The 17685-nt window shown below is 36.8% G+C and overlaps 1 protein-coding gene across 1 annotated transcript in view; it reads right to left on the reverse strand.

Annotated features, from left to right (window-relative positions):
* The window catches only part of LOC139727526 (DNA polymerase alpha catalytic subunit-like), a 35769-nt gene extending 22757 nt beyond the window's left edge, over positions 1 to 13012 (reverse strand). Inside the window, exons 1-15 of the mRNA XM_071638499.1 lie at positions 12964 to 13012; positions 11179 to 11294; positions 10227 to 10323; positions 8919 to 8996; positions 8097 to 8143; positions 6979 to 7110; positions 6315 to 6370; positions 5545 to 5795; positions 5124 to 5250; positions 4304 to 4494; positions 3586 to 3698; positions 2811 to 2924; positions 2016 to 2090; positions 962 to 1100; positions 261 to 415 (exon numbers count right to left, since the gene is read on the reverse strand). Coding sequence (XP_071494600.1) covers positions 261 to 415; positions 962 to 1100; positions 2016 to 2090; positions 2811 to 2924; positions 3586 to 3698; positions 4304 to 4494; positions 5124 to 5250; positions 5545 to 5795; positions 6315 to 6370; positions 6979 to 7110; positions 8097 to 8143; positions 8919 to 8996; positions 10227 to 10323; positions 11179 to 11294; positions 12964 to 12994 — 1722 coding nt within the window. The 5' untranslated portion in view covers positions 12995 to 13012. The remainder of the gene's footprint in view (positions 1 to 260; positions 416 to 961; positions 1101 to 2015; positions 2091 to 2810; positions 2925 to 3585; positions 3699 to 4303; positions 4495 to 5123; positions 5251 to 5544; positions 5796 to 6314; positions 6371 to 6978; positions 7111 to 8096; positions 8144 to 8918; positions 8997 to 10226; positions 10324 to 11178; positions 11295 to 12963) is intronic.
* Between the last annotated feature and the right edge of the window lie 4673 nt (positions 13013 to 17685).

The following is a 17685-nucleotide window of genomic DNA, read 5'->3' on the forward strand; positions in this document are numbered from 1 at the left end:
AGTGTCATTCCCCACAATCACATCTTCAATCAATATAAATGAAAAATTATATTATGAGCGTGAAGCAAAACAAATACGCATAAGTCACAGGCATAGAAGCACTTTGCATAGTGACTTCAATTATTTACAGATCATTCCCCATGTTCTCAGGTAGATTCATATTTAGCAAAGCTGTCTTTCACTGTATTATGCCTGCCATGCTGAAGGCAAAAATAGTCATACAGGTACATCAAATCTTCAAAAGCTGGCGCATTCATCACCTCATTGCGGTGGGTCTTCGGGTTGACGACTGTGCGGAGGTTGATCGTCATGACAACCAGAGGGGGTGGGGTCATGTCTTTGATGACGGTGATGAAGTCCGGCTTGGTGACAAAACTTTCAACTTTGCACCAGCTGACCGGCTGTGATGGCAGTTCTGAGGAATTTACATGAAAGAAGCAAATAGACAAATGAACAAACAAAAAATTACACCTGGCAAAATAAATCTGGTTAACAAACAGATAACAAAGAGCAAGTAAAGGGACTATGCAATGCAGGTGTATGTTGACTTGTAATAATTTTTAATACCTTGATCACTTAAGTGACCAAAAGCGTATCTAAATATGTGCCATATATTTTATAATAACTTTTCTACCATTTTTCTTCAGATTACTTGGATGCCAAAAAACAAAAATACAAAAAAATAAAAACAAAAACAAAAACCTTTCCAAATCCAATATTCTGTCCATGACAGCACCTGTCAATCAATGGTACAGTACTGATATGATTTACAAAAGACAATGGAATACATCTTCCCCTAGACGAGGCATAACTTGCATGTTCCCCTGCAATGTCTTTTGTTAACCTTATTGGTAATGTGAAAATCAATACCAGCATTTTATATTTATATTTATTTTATTTTATTTTATTTTATTTTTTTGGGAACATTAGATATTTAGAGGCCTGAAAGCAATTCACTCACGAGGAAATTTGATGTCGATCCAGCTCGGTCCCTTCATCTTCCGATCCAGGAGGAGGAGCTCAAGACAAGAGGTGTTGGAGCCAAAGATGTGACTGAAAGTCTCTCCTTCCAGGTTGCTAGGCAACTGAGGGATGTCGGCCTACACGAAAACATCACAATAAAAATAGTCTTTAACATTGAGGTGGCTCAATTACAAAAGTTGGTAAATTCAGACTGAGCTGTATGTTGATGTTTGATTGCATTTAAAAAGAAAAACCTCCAGCATGGACAAGTTTTGAGAATAATGCTGTCACTATTAAGATATGTATGAACATATACCACCACGCTAATAAACCATTTGCTGCATGGTTAATTCTAATCTTACTGTCTATGGGGAAATACTGGGAAGGGTCAATCTGGTCACTGATATATCGGACGATAATTACATCTCCTATGTTGATATTCCACTGCATTGATACAATTGCAAACTGTGATGTGCTTCAAGAGGTCCTAGCGACCTCATCAAGTCTCAAGTTTGTGCTCACATTCTTTTCCTTTTTAATTCAAATTTCTGAGGTAAGACATTATGCCATCACATTGTCCTTGCGATATCGTGAGATATCTATGTCACACAAAATAATGTGAATTTCAACAATACAGGACAAGTTGGTCATGAATTTAATAGAGTCCTATGTATTTGTCGAATCCATGAGTGAAATGTAAAGTGCAGACATTGCCATACCAGCTAGCAAGGGCTCACAGTCAGCCAACAGCAATGTGCTCACATGGGAAATTAATACAATGTAGATGGGCTTTCAATTACAGTCAAATCTATAGTAGTACATATCTACATAACAACAATCGTTCCACACAATAAATAGAGAGCTTTCCAATGTCTTGCTTGACATAGCAACAGCCAATGCATGAAAACTGTACTAAAATGTATAATCAGTACAAAACATGAAAACTGAGTAGCTTATCACAAGGTCCTGATGAGTTTAATACGGTAGTAATTTGCCTATTTTGGAGGGGACAAAGGTGGTGAACTTTGTAGTATTAAACAGACGATATTTACCCCATATTTGATCTCGAGGTACTCGGACTCCGCTGGTACTTCAACCTTCTCGAAGCAGTACTGTTTGGTGACTTTCTGTGTGGGTAGGACAGGACAGGGTACAATGGACAAAACTTTTTACAAAATGAATACGATGCAGGAATATGCTAAGGATGGATTTAAGTCATAATTCAGACAGGAAAAGGTGACATATATTATCATTCTTTATTTTACAACAGCAGAGGTTGCTAAAGGAGGCAGACTTCGGCAATGAAAGGTCAATGCATTCATCTTGTGACTGTGTTGACTTGGAGCAGAAACGTTGCCTCTCCCATCTCATATTAAAGGTGTATGTTACAAAGTCATAAATTCAAAATTTAGAAATCATTTAGGGAAGGAAATATAAAACCTTTATCTACTGTTCTTTCCAAGACAGAACAATGTCACAACAGAATGTTCAATTTTCAAATCATTGACTTTTAACTACTTCAAAAGAATGAAACAATTATCTACGTACAGTGGACTCCCGTTACAACAAAGTCCTCAGTACCGGCAGTTTTCTTTCGTTATATCTAAATTTCGTAATAACCGAACAAATCAACAATAAAAAAACATAGAGCCGATAATGCTGCGGAACTGAATTTTCATTTCGTTGTAACCGGAATTTCATTATAACCGTGTTCGTTATAACGGGAGTGCACTGTAGTGCTTTGCGACACAAAAACTGATATTCATGGGACAAACAAAAGAAATTGAGGGCATTTATCAATAACATCACTAACATCACATCAGCTCAATTGCAAATATTTCTCTCACCTTTGACCTGAACTTCATGATTTTGTACTTGGTTGCCATGGTATCAAACTCTTTGTACACGTCCATCATTGTCACTTCTTCGTCACTGTCTGCTCCCTTCTTCAGATTTCTCCTCTGTTGGTAAAAATGTTTTAATATTTCAAATATCTCCTGACTCTTGACACACTGATATCTATATATTGATTTCCTCTAAAACAAAATATTTTTGTGGCATGAAATTTTCATAAACTAGAGCTGACGGCCTTTTCCACGGCATGAAATTTTTGCAAGTTGCCTGTAACATTCAATGCATATAGTGTAGACGAGTACTTTTGCATGCATTTTGATTTCGAGAATCTCAGCTCTTGCGAATTTGCCAAATTAAAATGATCACAAACATTCCTTCATTTTACAGGAAGTGGGGTACAACAGTTTTATTTTAATTCTAAGAAGTATATCAGGTAATTCATCCTACATCAGTGATTATTTTGTTTTTGTTTCAGAGACAGTGGACTAAACTGCCTTGATTTTGAAGGAAAAATGAAACTTACAGCTCCAATCTCACTCAGCTGAACATACACTAGAATGATAAATTGCAACTTACAGGAATATGATACTTAGTAATGTTAAAAAAGAGTCATTGGTCTCGAAATTTGAAACTCCAAGACACTGTGTCCTAAAAATTTACAAAATCAAGATAATCTGAGTAAATCCTGATAGCTGCCATACATAAATTATCTCTGTTTTAATCAAATCCTATCTGGTTTGGTAAAAATAGGTAGGAAAGTGGATTTACCTTTTCTCTGGGCAGGAGGTAGACACATCTCTCGATATTTTTCACAGCCACGCAGCAGCTGACGTGTGATTTGGCCTCCTTGATCCACACCTTCCCAAAGAGGAAGACGGTACCTGCCAAAAATAGACACAACAATGCATTTGAGCAGTAAGTTGACACTGAAGAGAAAATATGCTTAAAATGGTTTTTTTTAAAAAATGTACATATATTCAGTGTTTTACATGCACTCTTGAGAGTTTAAAGGATGCTAAAAACGGACACGTTCTTGATTATTACTGAAAGTATAACAGGTTAGGAGTAACGTGTATGTACATTTTTGCTACATCCTTTCACATGACATGTTAGAAGAAAACTCCTACCTACTGTTGATCCCATTGATGACAAGATGATGAAAACGGCAATGATCCTGATGATAATATGAATAATCAAGGAGCAATCAAATTCAATACACTGCTGCTCAAGACCATATCACAATTCTAAGGATCTTTTTCTCCCCTTTTTTGTTGGTTTGTTTTATTTCAGTTTCATAAACTATGAATTTTTAAGGTACTGTGTAGTTAAACAAAGATGAAGTTCTAGTCCTAAGCCAAATTACCTATTTGGCAGGACTTCAGTTTTCATATTAATCACTTAATGATAGCAACATCATGACATATACATATAGTCACTCCTATATTCTGACATTGGCAACATTTATCATCATGAAAGCAGGGTATACCTGGCTGCTTGAAAGGATCCTCATATGCATCCAGCCAGTACATTCTCAAGATCTGTTCCCCATCCTCGTTGGTTGTCAGGGGCAACGTGCTGGCATCAACCTGGATGTTGACCTTGATGTCCTCCTCGTCCTCCTCCACCTCCCCCTTGATGGTCTCCCATCCCGACGTCGAACAAACCTCAGGGTTTATACTTCAATATAAAATAGAAATACAGGCAACTCCTTTTATAACAAAGTCCTCAGGACTGGCAGTATTCTTTCACTATAGCCGAACAGTAAAGTAACTAAAGATACATAGACGATAATTTTAGGACCTAAATCTTCACTTTCTTGTAACAAGAATTTTATTATAATGGGAGAGCACTGTACAAGAAATAGTGTAATCAAATGTGGAGTGATTAGTCCAGAGTCAGTAACATAATGACTATTTAATGTGAACTACCATCTTGGTCTGCAATTAAAAAACAAACAAAACAAACAAACAAACATACAAACAAACTTGTGATCACATGTTATGAACAGCAGATTTACACCCATTTTCTCTATTTCCATAAATGCACCACTACATTTAAAGGAAAACCGATGGTGTTTTCTAATTCAAGATGAGAGCATTTTCAATGCAGCCTTCAAAAAAAAAAAAAAAAGGAAACTGTCAATAAAACACCAAATTGGACAAACTCACCTGCTCCAAACTAGATTACGCATCTTTAAGAGATTATGCCTCTTTTCCTCTAGTTCTGACAAACCATTTGGGTGTTTGTGTCTCAATGAAATCACTTTAGGTTGTGATTTTAAAATGTGTCATATCTACATGATTTACTTTGCCTGAACAGTGGCCTTCGAATCCTCTTCCTCCATCTCTTCCTCCTTCACTTCTGGCTTCACGACATTAGGTTCTGTCTTTACGTCATCTTCATCAAAGTCGAGATCCTCCATATCATCGAGTCCTACAAACAAGACACCAGAGGAATAAATCACCAATAGAGGCAGGCAATCAATGATGTCTTATGAATCGGCTTTGTGTCAGACAGACTGTTGCTACAAATACTTATTCTGAATCACGTCATACACAAAGCCTATGCACTTCATTCATTCATGAGTGTTCAAAAGCAATCATTCAATCATTGATTATAATCAGACTATACAGCACAGTTATGAATTCATGGGACTACACACATCAAACTTCTCAAACATTTCAAATCTCTTCACAATTACTTTACTGCAAATTCAAAATATCTCACCATTTAGATCATTTTCATCCACGTCTTCTTCCAACACTTCTTTCTTTATGACCACATCCTTCGAGCGTTTTGCTGCACGCGGTTCATCATGATCAGTGTGTTCTCGTTTGACAGATTTCAACGATGACCGTTGTCGAGGGATCACCGTGGGTGGAGACATTTCCGAGGTTATGGTCCTGGGGGTCATGGCCCACGGACCAGGGCGAGTTGGCGTCTTGTTGCTGAATGGATTTCTAATGGCTGGTGATGAACTAAATGGGGGGGGGGGGGGGGTGGACAAAGCAAGAAATAAGAAACATAACTGTTAATTCCAGTCATACGAGGCTAGTGTCAAATGAAGGGGATGTCTAGATAGATAGTTGAAGCTATTAAATGATAGCTTTCCATCATTCAAGTGCCTCAAAGCTCCTTTCATTTACAGATCAGCGGTACTATGATCAGTGGGACTGTCTTTCTTACATGTTTAAATATACACTGAGGTATAAATGATAGTCCTTGATTTTTTTTCACATTAATATGAATGAATACATCTCTATTCCTGACATCAATTTATCACAGGATAAAATGACAAGAAAGAAAATACAAATTAGATAGGTTACATGTAAGAATAGGATGGACATAGAGGCAGAAATAAACATGAAAGAAATAGAAGAAAATGATATGAAAGAGGGGCATGAGAAAAGAAAAACAGACGAAAAATGCCAGAATATGAGGGGATGGTAGCAGGAAGAATGGGTTCCATTCTTGCAGAAAACACACAAAATATTTACCCAGGAGTCTTGATTTTCTTCTTGACTGCAAGTGGTTTGAAGACTGGTGTGGAAGACTGCAAAGTCGTTAATAAAATACATGGAAAGATTCAACACTATGTAAAGTGGCAAACTTTTGTTCACAACACTTTGCTTGTTATCATATCTTACAGCCAAACAATGTCAACTAATCACAATTCTTTATTTTTTAATCACTCTGTTATCGCATCATACATTCAAAGTTGCAATATGTAAAGTGTCACAAGAATAGTGACTGGATAAACAAATTAGTCACATTAGCATTATGTCACTTAAAATTGAAGGCAAATGACAATTTTTTTTTTTTTTTAAAGAATCCACCAAATTGAAATATTTATGTCAACATTTAATTAATTTCAATTCATGTCAAAGTATGATTCATTGATCATACTGGAAAAAAAAAAATCTAACATCACCAAGCAATCATCAAGTCAAAAAAAATGATACAAGATTTCTTTGTAACTATGATTACATGCTAACACAGTCAAAGAGTTAAACTCTACTCTTCACAACCTCTTAGTTTAGAATAAATGGAATTTCCCTCTCACTTGACATGACCTCTTGAAGTTGACAGGAAAAACAGCTGAAAAATCTAATAATAGTTCCAAAGGTGAAGACTGCGGTGGGTCAACGGGAAGTACTTTACCTCACTGTGCATCTCATTCAAGATGTCGCCAAGGAGTTCGTCTCCAGCGACGCTGGCGTCCTTGTCCGACTTCTTCTTCTTGGCCGCATTGAGAAACAGGCTCTTGATATCACCCTTGGGTTTGGTCGGTTTCTTCGCAAGAATGGGGAGTCACAAACACAAGCGGATGACAATTATTGGACCAGTTAGTGTGAGTCAGGAGGTGCAAACAAGCTTGGAAACAAGAGTTTAACATAAAAGGTACGTTGAAAAACAATGCTTAGGTCGACATTTGGTAAAATTATTGCTAAGAATCTTAGACCAGTGTTACTTGATGGGAATTACTCCTCGGGGTAATAATGGCCATGGACAAGACGGGGTAAAATTACTGGTATAGGTGTGTGGCAACTCATAGATAATCAAATTGGCACTTCTTCTTGTTTTTTAATTCAACTCATCATGTCTTGTACAATACTGATGATTATATCTCTCATTAATGAAATCATGTTTGGCATCAGGTGACCAAAAACAGTATTGCTATGATGATGATGAAACACTATTCCGATTGAGAAAAATGTGCTATACTGGGACGACATTCATAGAATAGTGGACTATACCATGAATGGCAACATTGATATGCGGTTGATCAATGGTTTTTAATCGAGAGCGTGTGACAAATCCTATCAGTATTGGACCTCATAGACTGCTGTGTAAGTCGTGTCCACCACTATATATTAAATCATAATGGCATGACCACGATTTGACTTACAGGGATGTTTATGGTATGAGAATTTTAAAAAAGGAATCGTTCTTTTAAGATTTGTTTGAAGGATACAAAGCAAATGTATCACGCACTGGAAGGAAGCAAGTAATGGATTACTCGGTGACAGAAATCAGCACTAATGCTATTCCTGCCACCTCGAGATCTATAATTTCAATTCAATTTCAATTTCAACTCCCACAGTGTATGGTATATTTGTTGACTATCATATATGCTTGTCTCTAAAGACATTTTTTAATCCCACTTTCCCTTAACTTTCTCGGGACCGTCTGCAACCTATTTGCATGCAATGTCTATGGCATTTTTAAGATGGTGGTCCAAACAGGGTTAAACAGAACAGAGACAAGATGAGATGTACCTGTTTCTTGGCAGCCTTCTGGGGACCAGCTCTGCTCTTGCTCTTATCTGCATGTGTGTGTGAGAGGAATGTGAGGGTCAGACATAAATAATGACTCAATGAGCGTTGCTGTGTATGCAACTTGAAGAAAGAAAATGCTTTGAAAAGCAAGTACAGTGCACTCCCATTATAACACAGTTATAATGAAATTTGGTTTACAAAAAAGTAAAAATTCAGTTCCCCAAATAATCATCTACATACCTTCATATACCTACTGCATCTGTGGCTACAACAGAATTTTGATGAAACAAAAGAAAACTGTTGGTACCAAGGACTTCCTTTTAACAGGAGTCACCTGTACACAATATGAAGTTAAGAGAACTGTTGAAGGTCAAATAAATCTCAGGCACCACAAATTTGTGGAAAACAAAGATGACATTATTAGCACTTGCCTGACAGCCAGAGGCCAGTTAAAAGAAAAATCCTAAAATCACATCGATAAGTCAAATTAAATGCATTGAAAGTCTCCCCAGTTTGGTTAGCAACATCCTACATCCAAATTTAGTGAAATAACAAAGCATCTTGACTATCTCGGCGATGGATTGCCAATACATTGTAAAAAATGGTCGGCTGCACCTTGTGCATGTTACACCATTGTAAATACACTTGAGTGCACTGAATCTCCACTAAACACCCTCTCATCTGTTCATAGTTTGTATACTATTCAATAGCACACAAGATGACCTTTTATGAAATAATAATTTAAAAAAAAACAAAAAACTATTAGTATACATACAAATATGCTAAAAACAAAGAGTAAGAGAAATACAGGAAAATAATTACTTGAGGGTTCTTCCTCCTGGTCTGCTCTGAGGTCATCATCAAAGATTTCCCGTCCGTCTTCAACGTATCCACTTCCATCTTAAAGGCAAAACACACAAAAAGATGCCAATATATCAGATACAAAGATTTGAGATATAATGTGAAACTTGGAGACAAAGTGAACGTGAAAGATATATTGACTTAGTGAAGACAAGGACTAAAAAAAATATGAGCCCTCAAAGAGAACAAAATCAATATATTGGCTTTGTTAAAACAAATATTTAAAATCACGAAACGCACAAGACAGAGTCAGACAGGGCAGGAAAGATACAATGTACATAAGTATATTGACCTTACTTTACTAAGGGTTTAAAGTAAGAACCTCAAGGATAAAAGACTGCATGATGACCCAGCTGTTAATACAAGGACCTTAAAGTATGAAACTCATTCACTTAAAACAAGGACACAAAACATGAAACTTACAAGACCGTTATTACTCAGAGATAAATCCATAATGCAAACAGCTTACTGTATACGCTATAATATTCGCGTATATAAATTTTCGCGAATTGCTGCTGTCACACATTTTCGCGAGTGGTTGAATTCGCGATTGGGGGACCAGAGAAAATATGAAGTGGCAAAGAAAGTGTGAATTTTCAACTTACTAGCAAATAAGAATGATACTAGTTATACACTGCATGAAAAAAAACTTACCAAACTCTGCGAACTAGTAAGTTAGAATTCAACATTTTTGAAGTGGTTAAGTCCATCGCGCTAGATTTCTGACGAGTGGTCCCCTTGCGATAATGGATTGGCTCTCTAACTGTTACAGTGCAGTATTCGTAAGTAGACGTGGACGTGCGTAAACAAGCTTAGCCAGTGTGGTCTGTTCGGTAAGCTGTGACATGGTATACTAGTACTGAAATGTTCGTATCATCAAGGCAAGGGATTCATTTTGGAAGGTAATATTTTCGCGTGCTGTTAATTTCGCGAATAGCTCCTGACTCGTGAAATTCGCGAAAAATAAAACCCCCGCGAAATATATAGCGTATACAGTATTTCAGCAGTGCTGTTAAAATCTGTCAATAGTCTTCTCAAGCAATTTATCATTACGGTTAATTAATTGCACAGAAATATGTGTATAGGACTTTTTCTTTCAACTCTGTTTACTGCAAATAAGGATATCTGACTTGTCAGAAGAACACTAACACATGTCATGCACTTGTTTTCTTTCACTCTCAAATTCTTCTTATTCTTCTTCCAATCAAAACAGGGGATTGAAGTGTGGATTAAGTTAATCTGAATTTGATGAGCAGATTTCCAACTTACCATCATCCACAATCCAGTCATCTTCTTGTCGATCCTGCACAATTTTTGAATATTCGTCCTCATTAACCACATCATAGACATTCCGTAGGTCCTCTTCCTACAAGGAATAGAAATGTGATTTGAGGTAGGGACTGGTGAGTACTGATTAGACTGCCCTTTAAGGAAACAACCCTTATCTTCTGACACATCATGACAGACTTTTCATTGGTAAAGGTGATATCATTAAATATCAGATCAAACTGTAAATTCTTGGCAACATTATCAATGTATGCTAAACTCATCTGTACAAAACACTTAAATGTATTATATTAGTTAGCCACTCCTGGGGGGTGTTTCATAAAGCTGTTTGTAAAGTTACGAATGACTTATGGGCGACTGGTGATCAGTTCGTGTGCTGAATTATTGAAATTCTGATAAATATAGCACATCAGAACTGATCACCAGTCGCTCGTAAGTTGTTCGTAACTTTACGAACAGCTTTATGAAACACGCCCCTGTATCATCCCATGGGACAAGAAATTAATGACCTAGCAATGTCTACTGACAAGACCTTCTGTACAGAAAAATATGAATGATGGTATACGTGTACATTTACAAGGTTGGCAAATACTAGAAGCGCTATGCTCAAAAGCAAACATTCTATAAAACTTCAAGGATGTACTAAATTTTGGTCTCATATTCTTTTATGTCACTTTACTCATTTTGCTTAGACATAAAGTTGTTTGATCTCTCTAGCTTGTTTTCAAGAGCAAAGACCTTTACACACATTATCAATGCTAGCAATGCCGCTAATAAATCTATAATCAAGAAGTTTATGTATTACCTGTAGCTGTTATTGATACAGAGCTCACTAAATCCTGACCATACAGTAGCTTATTTCAACACGGACAATCACTTTTTATCAGAATTTTTGGAAGTATGCAACATGAACAGCTCTGCAATCCATGCTAACCTCATCATAGAATCGTTTGCCTCCTTTCTTGGCATTCTTCAGACGCTCGAGGGCAGACATTCGGTTGGCCTTCTTTTTTCCAACATCTCGCCTGGACCGACGAGAAGTGTCTTGATCTGGTGATTTTGAGGGGAAAGCATGAAGAAAGCTTCTGTGGAAACATGGCAAACTTTGTAATTGTATGCGTCCAACACAACATGCAATTGTTGTAAGCTGGACTCGTATGATGTCTGACACACATGCCACTGGTCTCCAGTTGAAATGGAATTTATTACCTAAATAAACAGCCCCTATAAAGGGTGAACGAACATGAATATCTTTACCGATATAAACCTAATAACAATGATGAGGTCAATCATATGCACCATAATGCTATAAAGACAATCTTCAAATATAAATTAAAACCTAATATTTTGGTTTTATTTAATAATTCAAAGTTTGAAAGAATACTGTAAAAGTGGATATTTTCACGCGACTAATTTTTCGCGCTTGGCCGGATAAGAAGAGTTTCGCGTGTTTTAAATTCTGCGGAATCAAGTCATCATGCACAGGAACATATGGCAAGCAAAAATATTTGCGTGCTTTTATTTTCGCGCTAGTTTCTGGTTGCGCGAAATGCGCGAAAATTTCCACTCTTACAGTATTCAGTTTATTGAAGGAGGCAGACTTAACCAGAAGAAGGAGAATTATAAAATCAGAAGGATTTCACTCACCAGTCCATCGATTAAACTATTGTACTAAAATCTGGTATGCCTTATTCAGAGTTTTTGAGACTGCATATTTTCAACTTCAATTTTTTGTGCATGCCATTTTCTCACTTCTCAGCATCATCACGACCACCACTGACTACTATAATAGCTACTAGACTAAAGGCCGGCCAAGCCTCTGTCGCACAGCACTGAAAATTTCATCATGCGCTGCTTCCATAACTATCATATCACAACTCCCGGGGCGTATTAAAGCATTGCAAATTATCGATATCTCAGATTTCATGGGTTTCAATCAAATATTAACAAATTTTCATCAATTTTGTTAAAACCACCACCTGCACCAGACTACACATGTAGACTACCCTACCACTGTGTCATTATTATTTGTCAATTATTTGAACATAAAATTTTATCATGGACTAATTCAAGGCAAAACATTGCAAACGCATGGATGTGTGGTCTAACATTAACAACTGATTTAACATTACACAACACATTTTTAATATTACATACTTGCCAACTCTATCGGCGTACCGCATTTGGCGGTAGACTACCGCTTTTGAAAGATTTCATTAGCATTCAAACTAGCACTGCTCGCATAGGCATCCTGTTGGCAAGTATGATATTATCAATTTCATACATAGAAGCTAACATTATCTTGCAGAATAAAGTTTATCCAAACTGTGTGTGACGTGAGGGAAACTCTAACCAAACGTTATGCATGGTATGTCTTTGTCTCTAACAGTAGAAGTGACTTTCTCTTTTAATTAATCTCCCTGTGGAGATCTGTGTGATGAATTGCGAATAGTAATACGATAGTGCTTATAGCATAGGTTTACTGATCTCTTTTGAAGTTTCAATCTCGACGTCTGTATCTGGCTTATTGCTCGGGCACCGTATGGTCGATGGATAGTATAAAGCTATGTACTGGTGTATGTGGTCACTGTGGTGAGCTATGGTGCCTGATCGCCTGATGGAGTGCTACTGCTAGTTACTAGTACTGTATTGATTGGTCCCTTTTGCTTTACTCGATAATTGCACATGTATTTTCACAAAGCCAAAGGCAAAACCTTACCGTTGTCACCGTTTTCCATAATTGGCGCCATTTTGGATCAAGATGAATTATAGAAACTCTAGTGGTTCTTCAAACAATCGTCACATTCGGAAAATCAAGCAGTACAGATAACGGTGGGGTAGGATTCAGGTTGTAGGAGGTGTCAAACGTTCCCGCCTGCCTTCACAACACATCTATCACGTCTCGCTAATCAGTGGGCTCGCGGAATCAGAGTAGGTTTGTGCGGTAGCCTTCCATCCTAGGCCGACGGTCACGGCTATCCATGCGAGGTTCACTCGCCTCCAAAGCCGCTGACAAATTTTTACAATGGCGCGCTCCGAACTCCGCGCGAAAGCATTATTTCCTTGGACGGGTTCATTTACAGTTTTGGGGAGGTCATCTTCCTTTTAATTGTCCCTCTGTGATGTCATTCACGGCTGATGTCCTTCAGATTTGTAAGAAATGCCTTGTTATCAGGCTAACAGTAACGTTGCCAAATCATGTGCTGTTTTGGGCGCAATACTAGTATTGTATCGCTGTTTCAAGAAAATTTGTCAAACATTTATAATTACCATCAAACACTCTTTTTTTCTTCATGTCCCATCTTACTGACATTTCTGCCATTCCGTTTGGTTTAGCCATTCTTGGTATCAAAGTAAACTTGGAAATGATGTGGATGCACTTTAGACATGGAACACGCAGCAAGATTTTTTTATTTTTTCTTGCTGCATGATTTCCTTGAAGTTTCAAACACCATGAACACCTCCCTAACACTTAATTGCCTTATAATACATTTGTAGCACTTTCGCCATGAAATAACATTTACAAGAGTGAGGCTTAAAACCTATCAGACTATTAAAAACAAGACAAATCTATTAAAAACACAAAGGATATTATGTTGAAGTGTTTACCCATTTTTCATCAAGCTTCACCGGTGCGTTCTGATATTTTTGCATTCACCGAATCGATAGGCTTCCATATGATAGGCCTATGAAAGATGAAATATATGAAGAGTGAAATGGGGTTTTCTTGACCATAATTTGCTGAAGGACCAAAATATGAAATAATTTTGGTTGTAAATGGTCCTAAATAGTCTTCCTATTATTCCCTTTGTTTTTCATGCACCAAAAACAATAGATATAATAGATATGAAATGATTGAAAAAACACAGTATTTTCCAGGATTATAAACCCTTTTATTTTGTCTAATTTTGAATCTAATATACACTAGCTTTGCTCTTAGTATCATTTTGTTTATCATATTATCAATCTGCAATAGCAGGATTTCCACCCTGCCTAATGATTTCCAACATTATGGAATAATGATGATATTGGGCAAAGACATCAAGGTACAAGTATAGTGCATTAAAATTTAATATTCCTGTATATTTCTTTATATTGTACCCCCACATGGTGACCTCGGGAAATGCCAACTTTAACAAATTCTCTTTGTTCGTGACAAATATGAAAGCGATAGGTCTAATTGTAAAGACATGTACTGGGGACTTAAAAATGAATGAATTTAGCATATGTTCTGTGTATTTCTTTGTGCTGTGATGAATATTCTTCTTTTACTGCAAAAATAAGCGCTTAGAATTGTTTTTAATTTACATACCCGAGAACATACAGATGCTTTGTTTTCTGACCATAAAATATTAAAAGTAAATGATTTGTATGTGTTTCAACTTGGCCAGTTTATGTTTAATTATACAACAGTAACTTTTTACCTAAAATATTCCATGATTTATTTCATCGAAATAGTCATGTTCATAACTATCCCACGCGACGATCCGACGAATTTCATCTTCCATTAATGAGAACCGCACATGCCCAAAATACATCTCTTTATACCGGACCCAGACTTTGGAATAATTTAGATAATAGTTTAAAAGATTCCCCCAAATTTGTTTAAATACAAACTCAGAAAATATTTACTTTCTACTTATAATCTTAGATAATTTAAATTGTTTTGATTCATGCTTGAGCCTTCACTTGTCCTGATGTCGCAGCACTTGGCGTGTTCTGTGTGCAGACTTCTCTTCTTTCTTCTCTCCTCTTCCTTTCCTGTCTTTTGTTCTTCGTATAGACTTGTATTGTTACCGTCTTCTCTCCTCTCGGTACTGTCTCGCGTCTTACAGTGTATACGTGTGGGTAATCGAATGTGTGTACGAACGTATTGTCCTTGTCATATTTTCCCGGTACACGTGGTTCAGTGAGCAGTGTCCGGGCACTAGCATTGGTATTCTATATTTTTTCCCAACCGGTGTATCTCAAAATAATTACATGTATATTGTTATAGAATAGTATATAATTTACTCATTATTTGTCTAGCGATCCACGTCCGACAAGCTATGCTTTTTAGTGGATCACTATTTTCCATAATCGAATTTATTTTCCGCTCGCCCACGAAGTATTTATACCGTGTTTTCCTAAATATTGTACATGTTATATGTTGTTCTATAATTTGTCTCGTATATATATTACATGAATCTTATGCAAACGTTTGAACAATATTTCATCACATGTATACTTTGTACTATGTTTTTTTATTTTCGATGATTGGAAATAAACTATGATTGAATTGAAAAAAAAAAATATAGCGCCCCTAATGGATGAAATTGAGAAAATTCAATGGTGGGACCATGTAGAATCTGAGTTGCTATAGGGCCTAGTATACCATGTGCCAAATATGACGATGATAAAAAACAAAAACAAAAACCCTCTATATAGTGGGGGCATAATGTGCTCCCCCCCCCCCCTGGACCTGGGAAAGGTCAAATTAGCTCGGGTTTATAGGGTTAAAATATCATCAATCATAATGCTGGTAAGCCTACATGAGAACAATATCCAAGAAATTTGTACACTCCATTAAACATGGATCAAAGAAATTGGAATAATATGCCCCATCTGGTTTTAGTGACAGATATTAATGGTATTTGGCATACAACATCCATTCTCAATTCTTTTTACAAAGATTTGAACTAATTTCTATTTCCACCTACATCTGTTTTTCATCCCATCTATGATAATTCATTAATGTAGGCTATACTAGGAAGTATTTCAAGTATAATACAATGTATGCAGGGCTTATCATTAGGGTATAATGATAAAGGTTCTGTTCGTTTGTGAAAAGGGTCTTCAGCAATGTTTGATTTTGTTTGTGAAGAAGTGTTTGGTTATCTTTGATTATAATATTCACTTTTTCGCGTTGTAAAGCAAAATGATATAGGCCTATTTACAAAGAATATTCTGGTAATCGACTAGAGAACAGCATTGCTATAGATTTTCAGGGAATACAATCATGTTCAATAATGGCATGCTGTCAAGTGGAACAGCGCCACCTTGTGGTGGTTACTACATGGTTTTCACATACAGTGCATGATTGTACTGTGCTGCAGTAAGCCAGTTTGGAGTTCTTGCCAAACCATGAGCACATGGGCATAAATGAGTTTTAGTCTTTTTTTTCTCTCTCTCTCAATTGGTTAGGCATTTCATTCGTTTTCACAGTGACACAATGTATAAGCTTGCTGATGTAACAATTCATGGAATTCATCACAAAGTACAGAGAGGGAGAGAGAGAGAGAGAGAGGGGGGGGGGGGGGGGAGGGGAGGGAGGGAGAGAGAAGATGAACTTGCTTGGACCAGATGACCAGAATGGTCCGTCAAAACACTTGAGATAGCATTCATTATTTTGATTATTTTGCATAAGATATATTAACAAACTTTTTCTATTGAAGAAATAACACTACCAAATACCAGGCTTGCTGTCAAGTGGATGTGCTGGCAAGCACCATAAGGATTACCTGAATAATCATTTCATCACATATGATTATATCAGTGAATTTTCGAGCCAACATGCCCTGTTGCTAACTAATGACCTTTTTCTGCTCATGTGCAAAGTGGAACGCCGAAAATTGATCACAACCACGTACAATATGCAAATACGTGATTAGCTTATGTCATCAACTAACAATATAACCTTGCATAGATTATTGATTTTTTTTTTCTTCAGTCAATGTTGTGTTTGGATGATTTTATGGGTAACAACTGAAAAAGACAAGTGACCAATAGTCCTACGTATACAAGACCTAGTATGGAATCACAACCTTTATAGTTAAGCATACTACCGGTACTTATATTCATGGAAAAGCCAGTGAATAAGTGAAAACTTAAAAATCAACTACGTTAACACCCACAGGGCCTATCCCGGAGGTGCGGGTATGGTTTTTCAGTTGCCATTCCATTTTGTAACTCATTATGTAGGCTTATCTATCGGAGAATGATATCATCCTTATATCATTACAATTATCTTGCGTAAAATGAATTCATATTTGAGAGTTTTGCACAGTTTTTTACGAAGGGAATTTAAACTTCATTTATTTTCTGATCAATCAAGATGGTAAAAGTTCATGTAAAAGTTGCTCACTTTCCAACAAGTTCGCTATTTATTTCTGCGATACTATCAGCTCTCCACAATCTCTTACATACTATTTTATTTTATTCCTTTGGAGGTTTTGAGAGTGCCTCATGTTAAAGAAAATTTTTTCCTAATCATTTTGTGAACTAAGCGACGTATACGGATCTCAATACGTTGAACACCATGCACCGATCTCAACTCAGAAAAAAAGGCGACTGGCCAAAATGAAGCACGCCATCAAGTGGCGCGCATCTACGATTTATGACTATTACTACCGCATTACGAAAATGCCCGTAACTCGCGGTCACTTCTTCACCAGGTGAGATG

The sequence above is a fragment of the Diadema antillarum genome, unplaced genomic scaffold (assembly GCF_040938485.1).
Source record: "Diadema antillarum isolate AM-2024a unplaced genomic scaffold, OU_Dant_1.0 seq00000135_RagTag, whole genome shotgun sequence".
NCBI lineage: Eukaryota > Metazoa > Echinodermata > Echinoidea > Diadematoida > Diadematidae > Diadema > Diadema antillarum.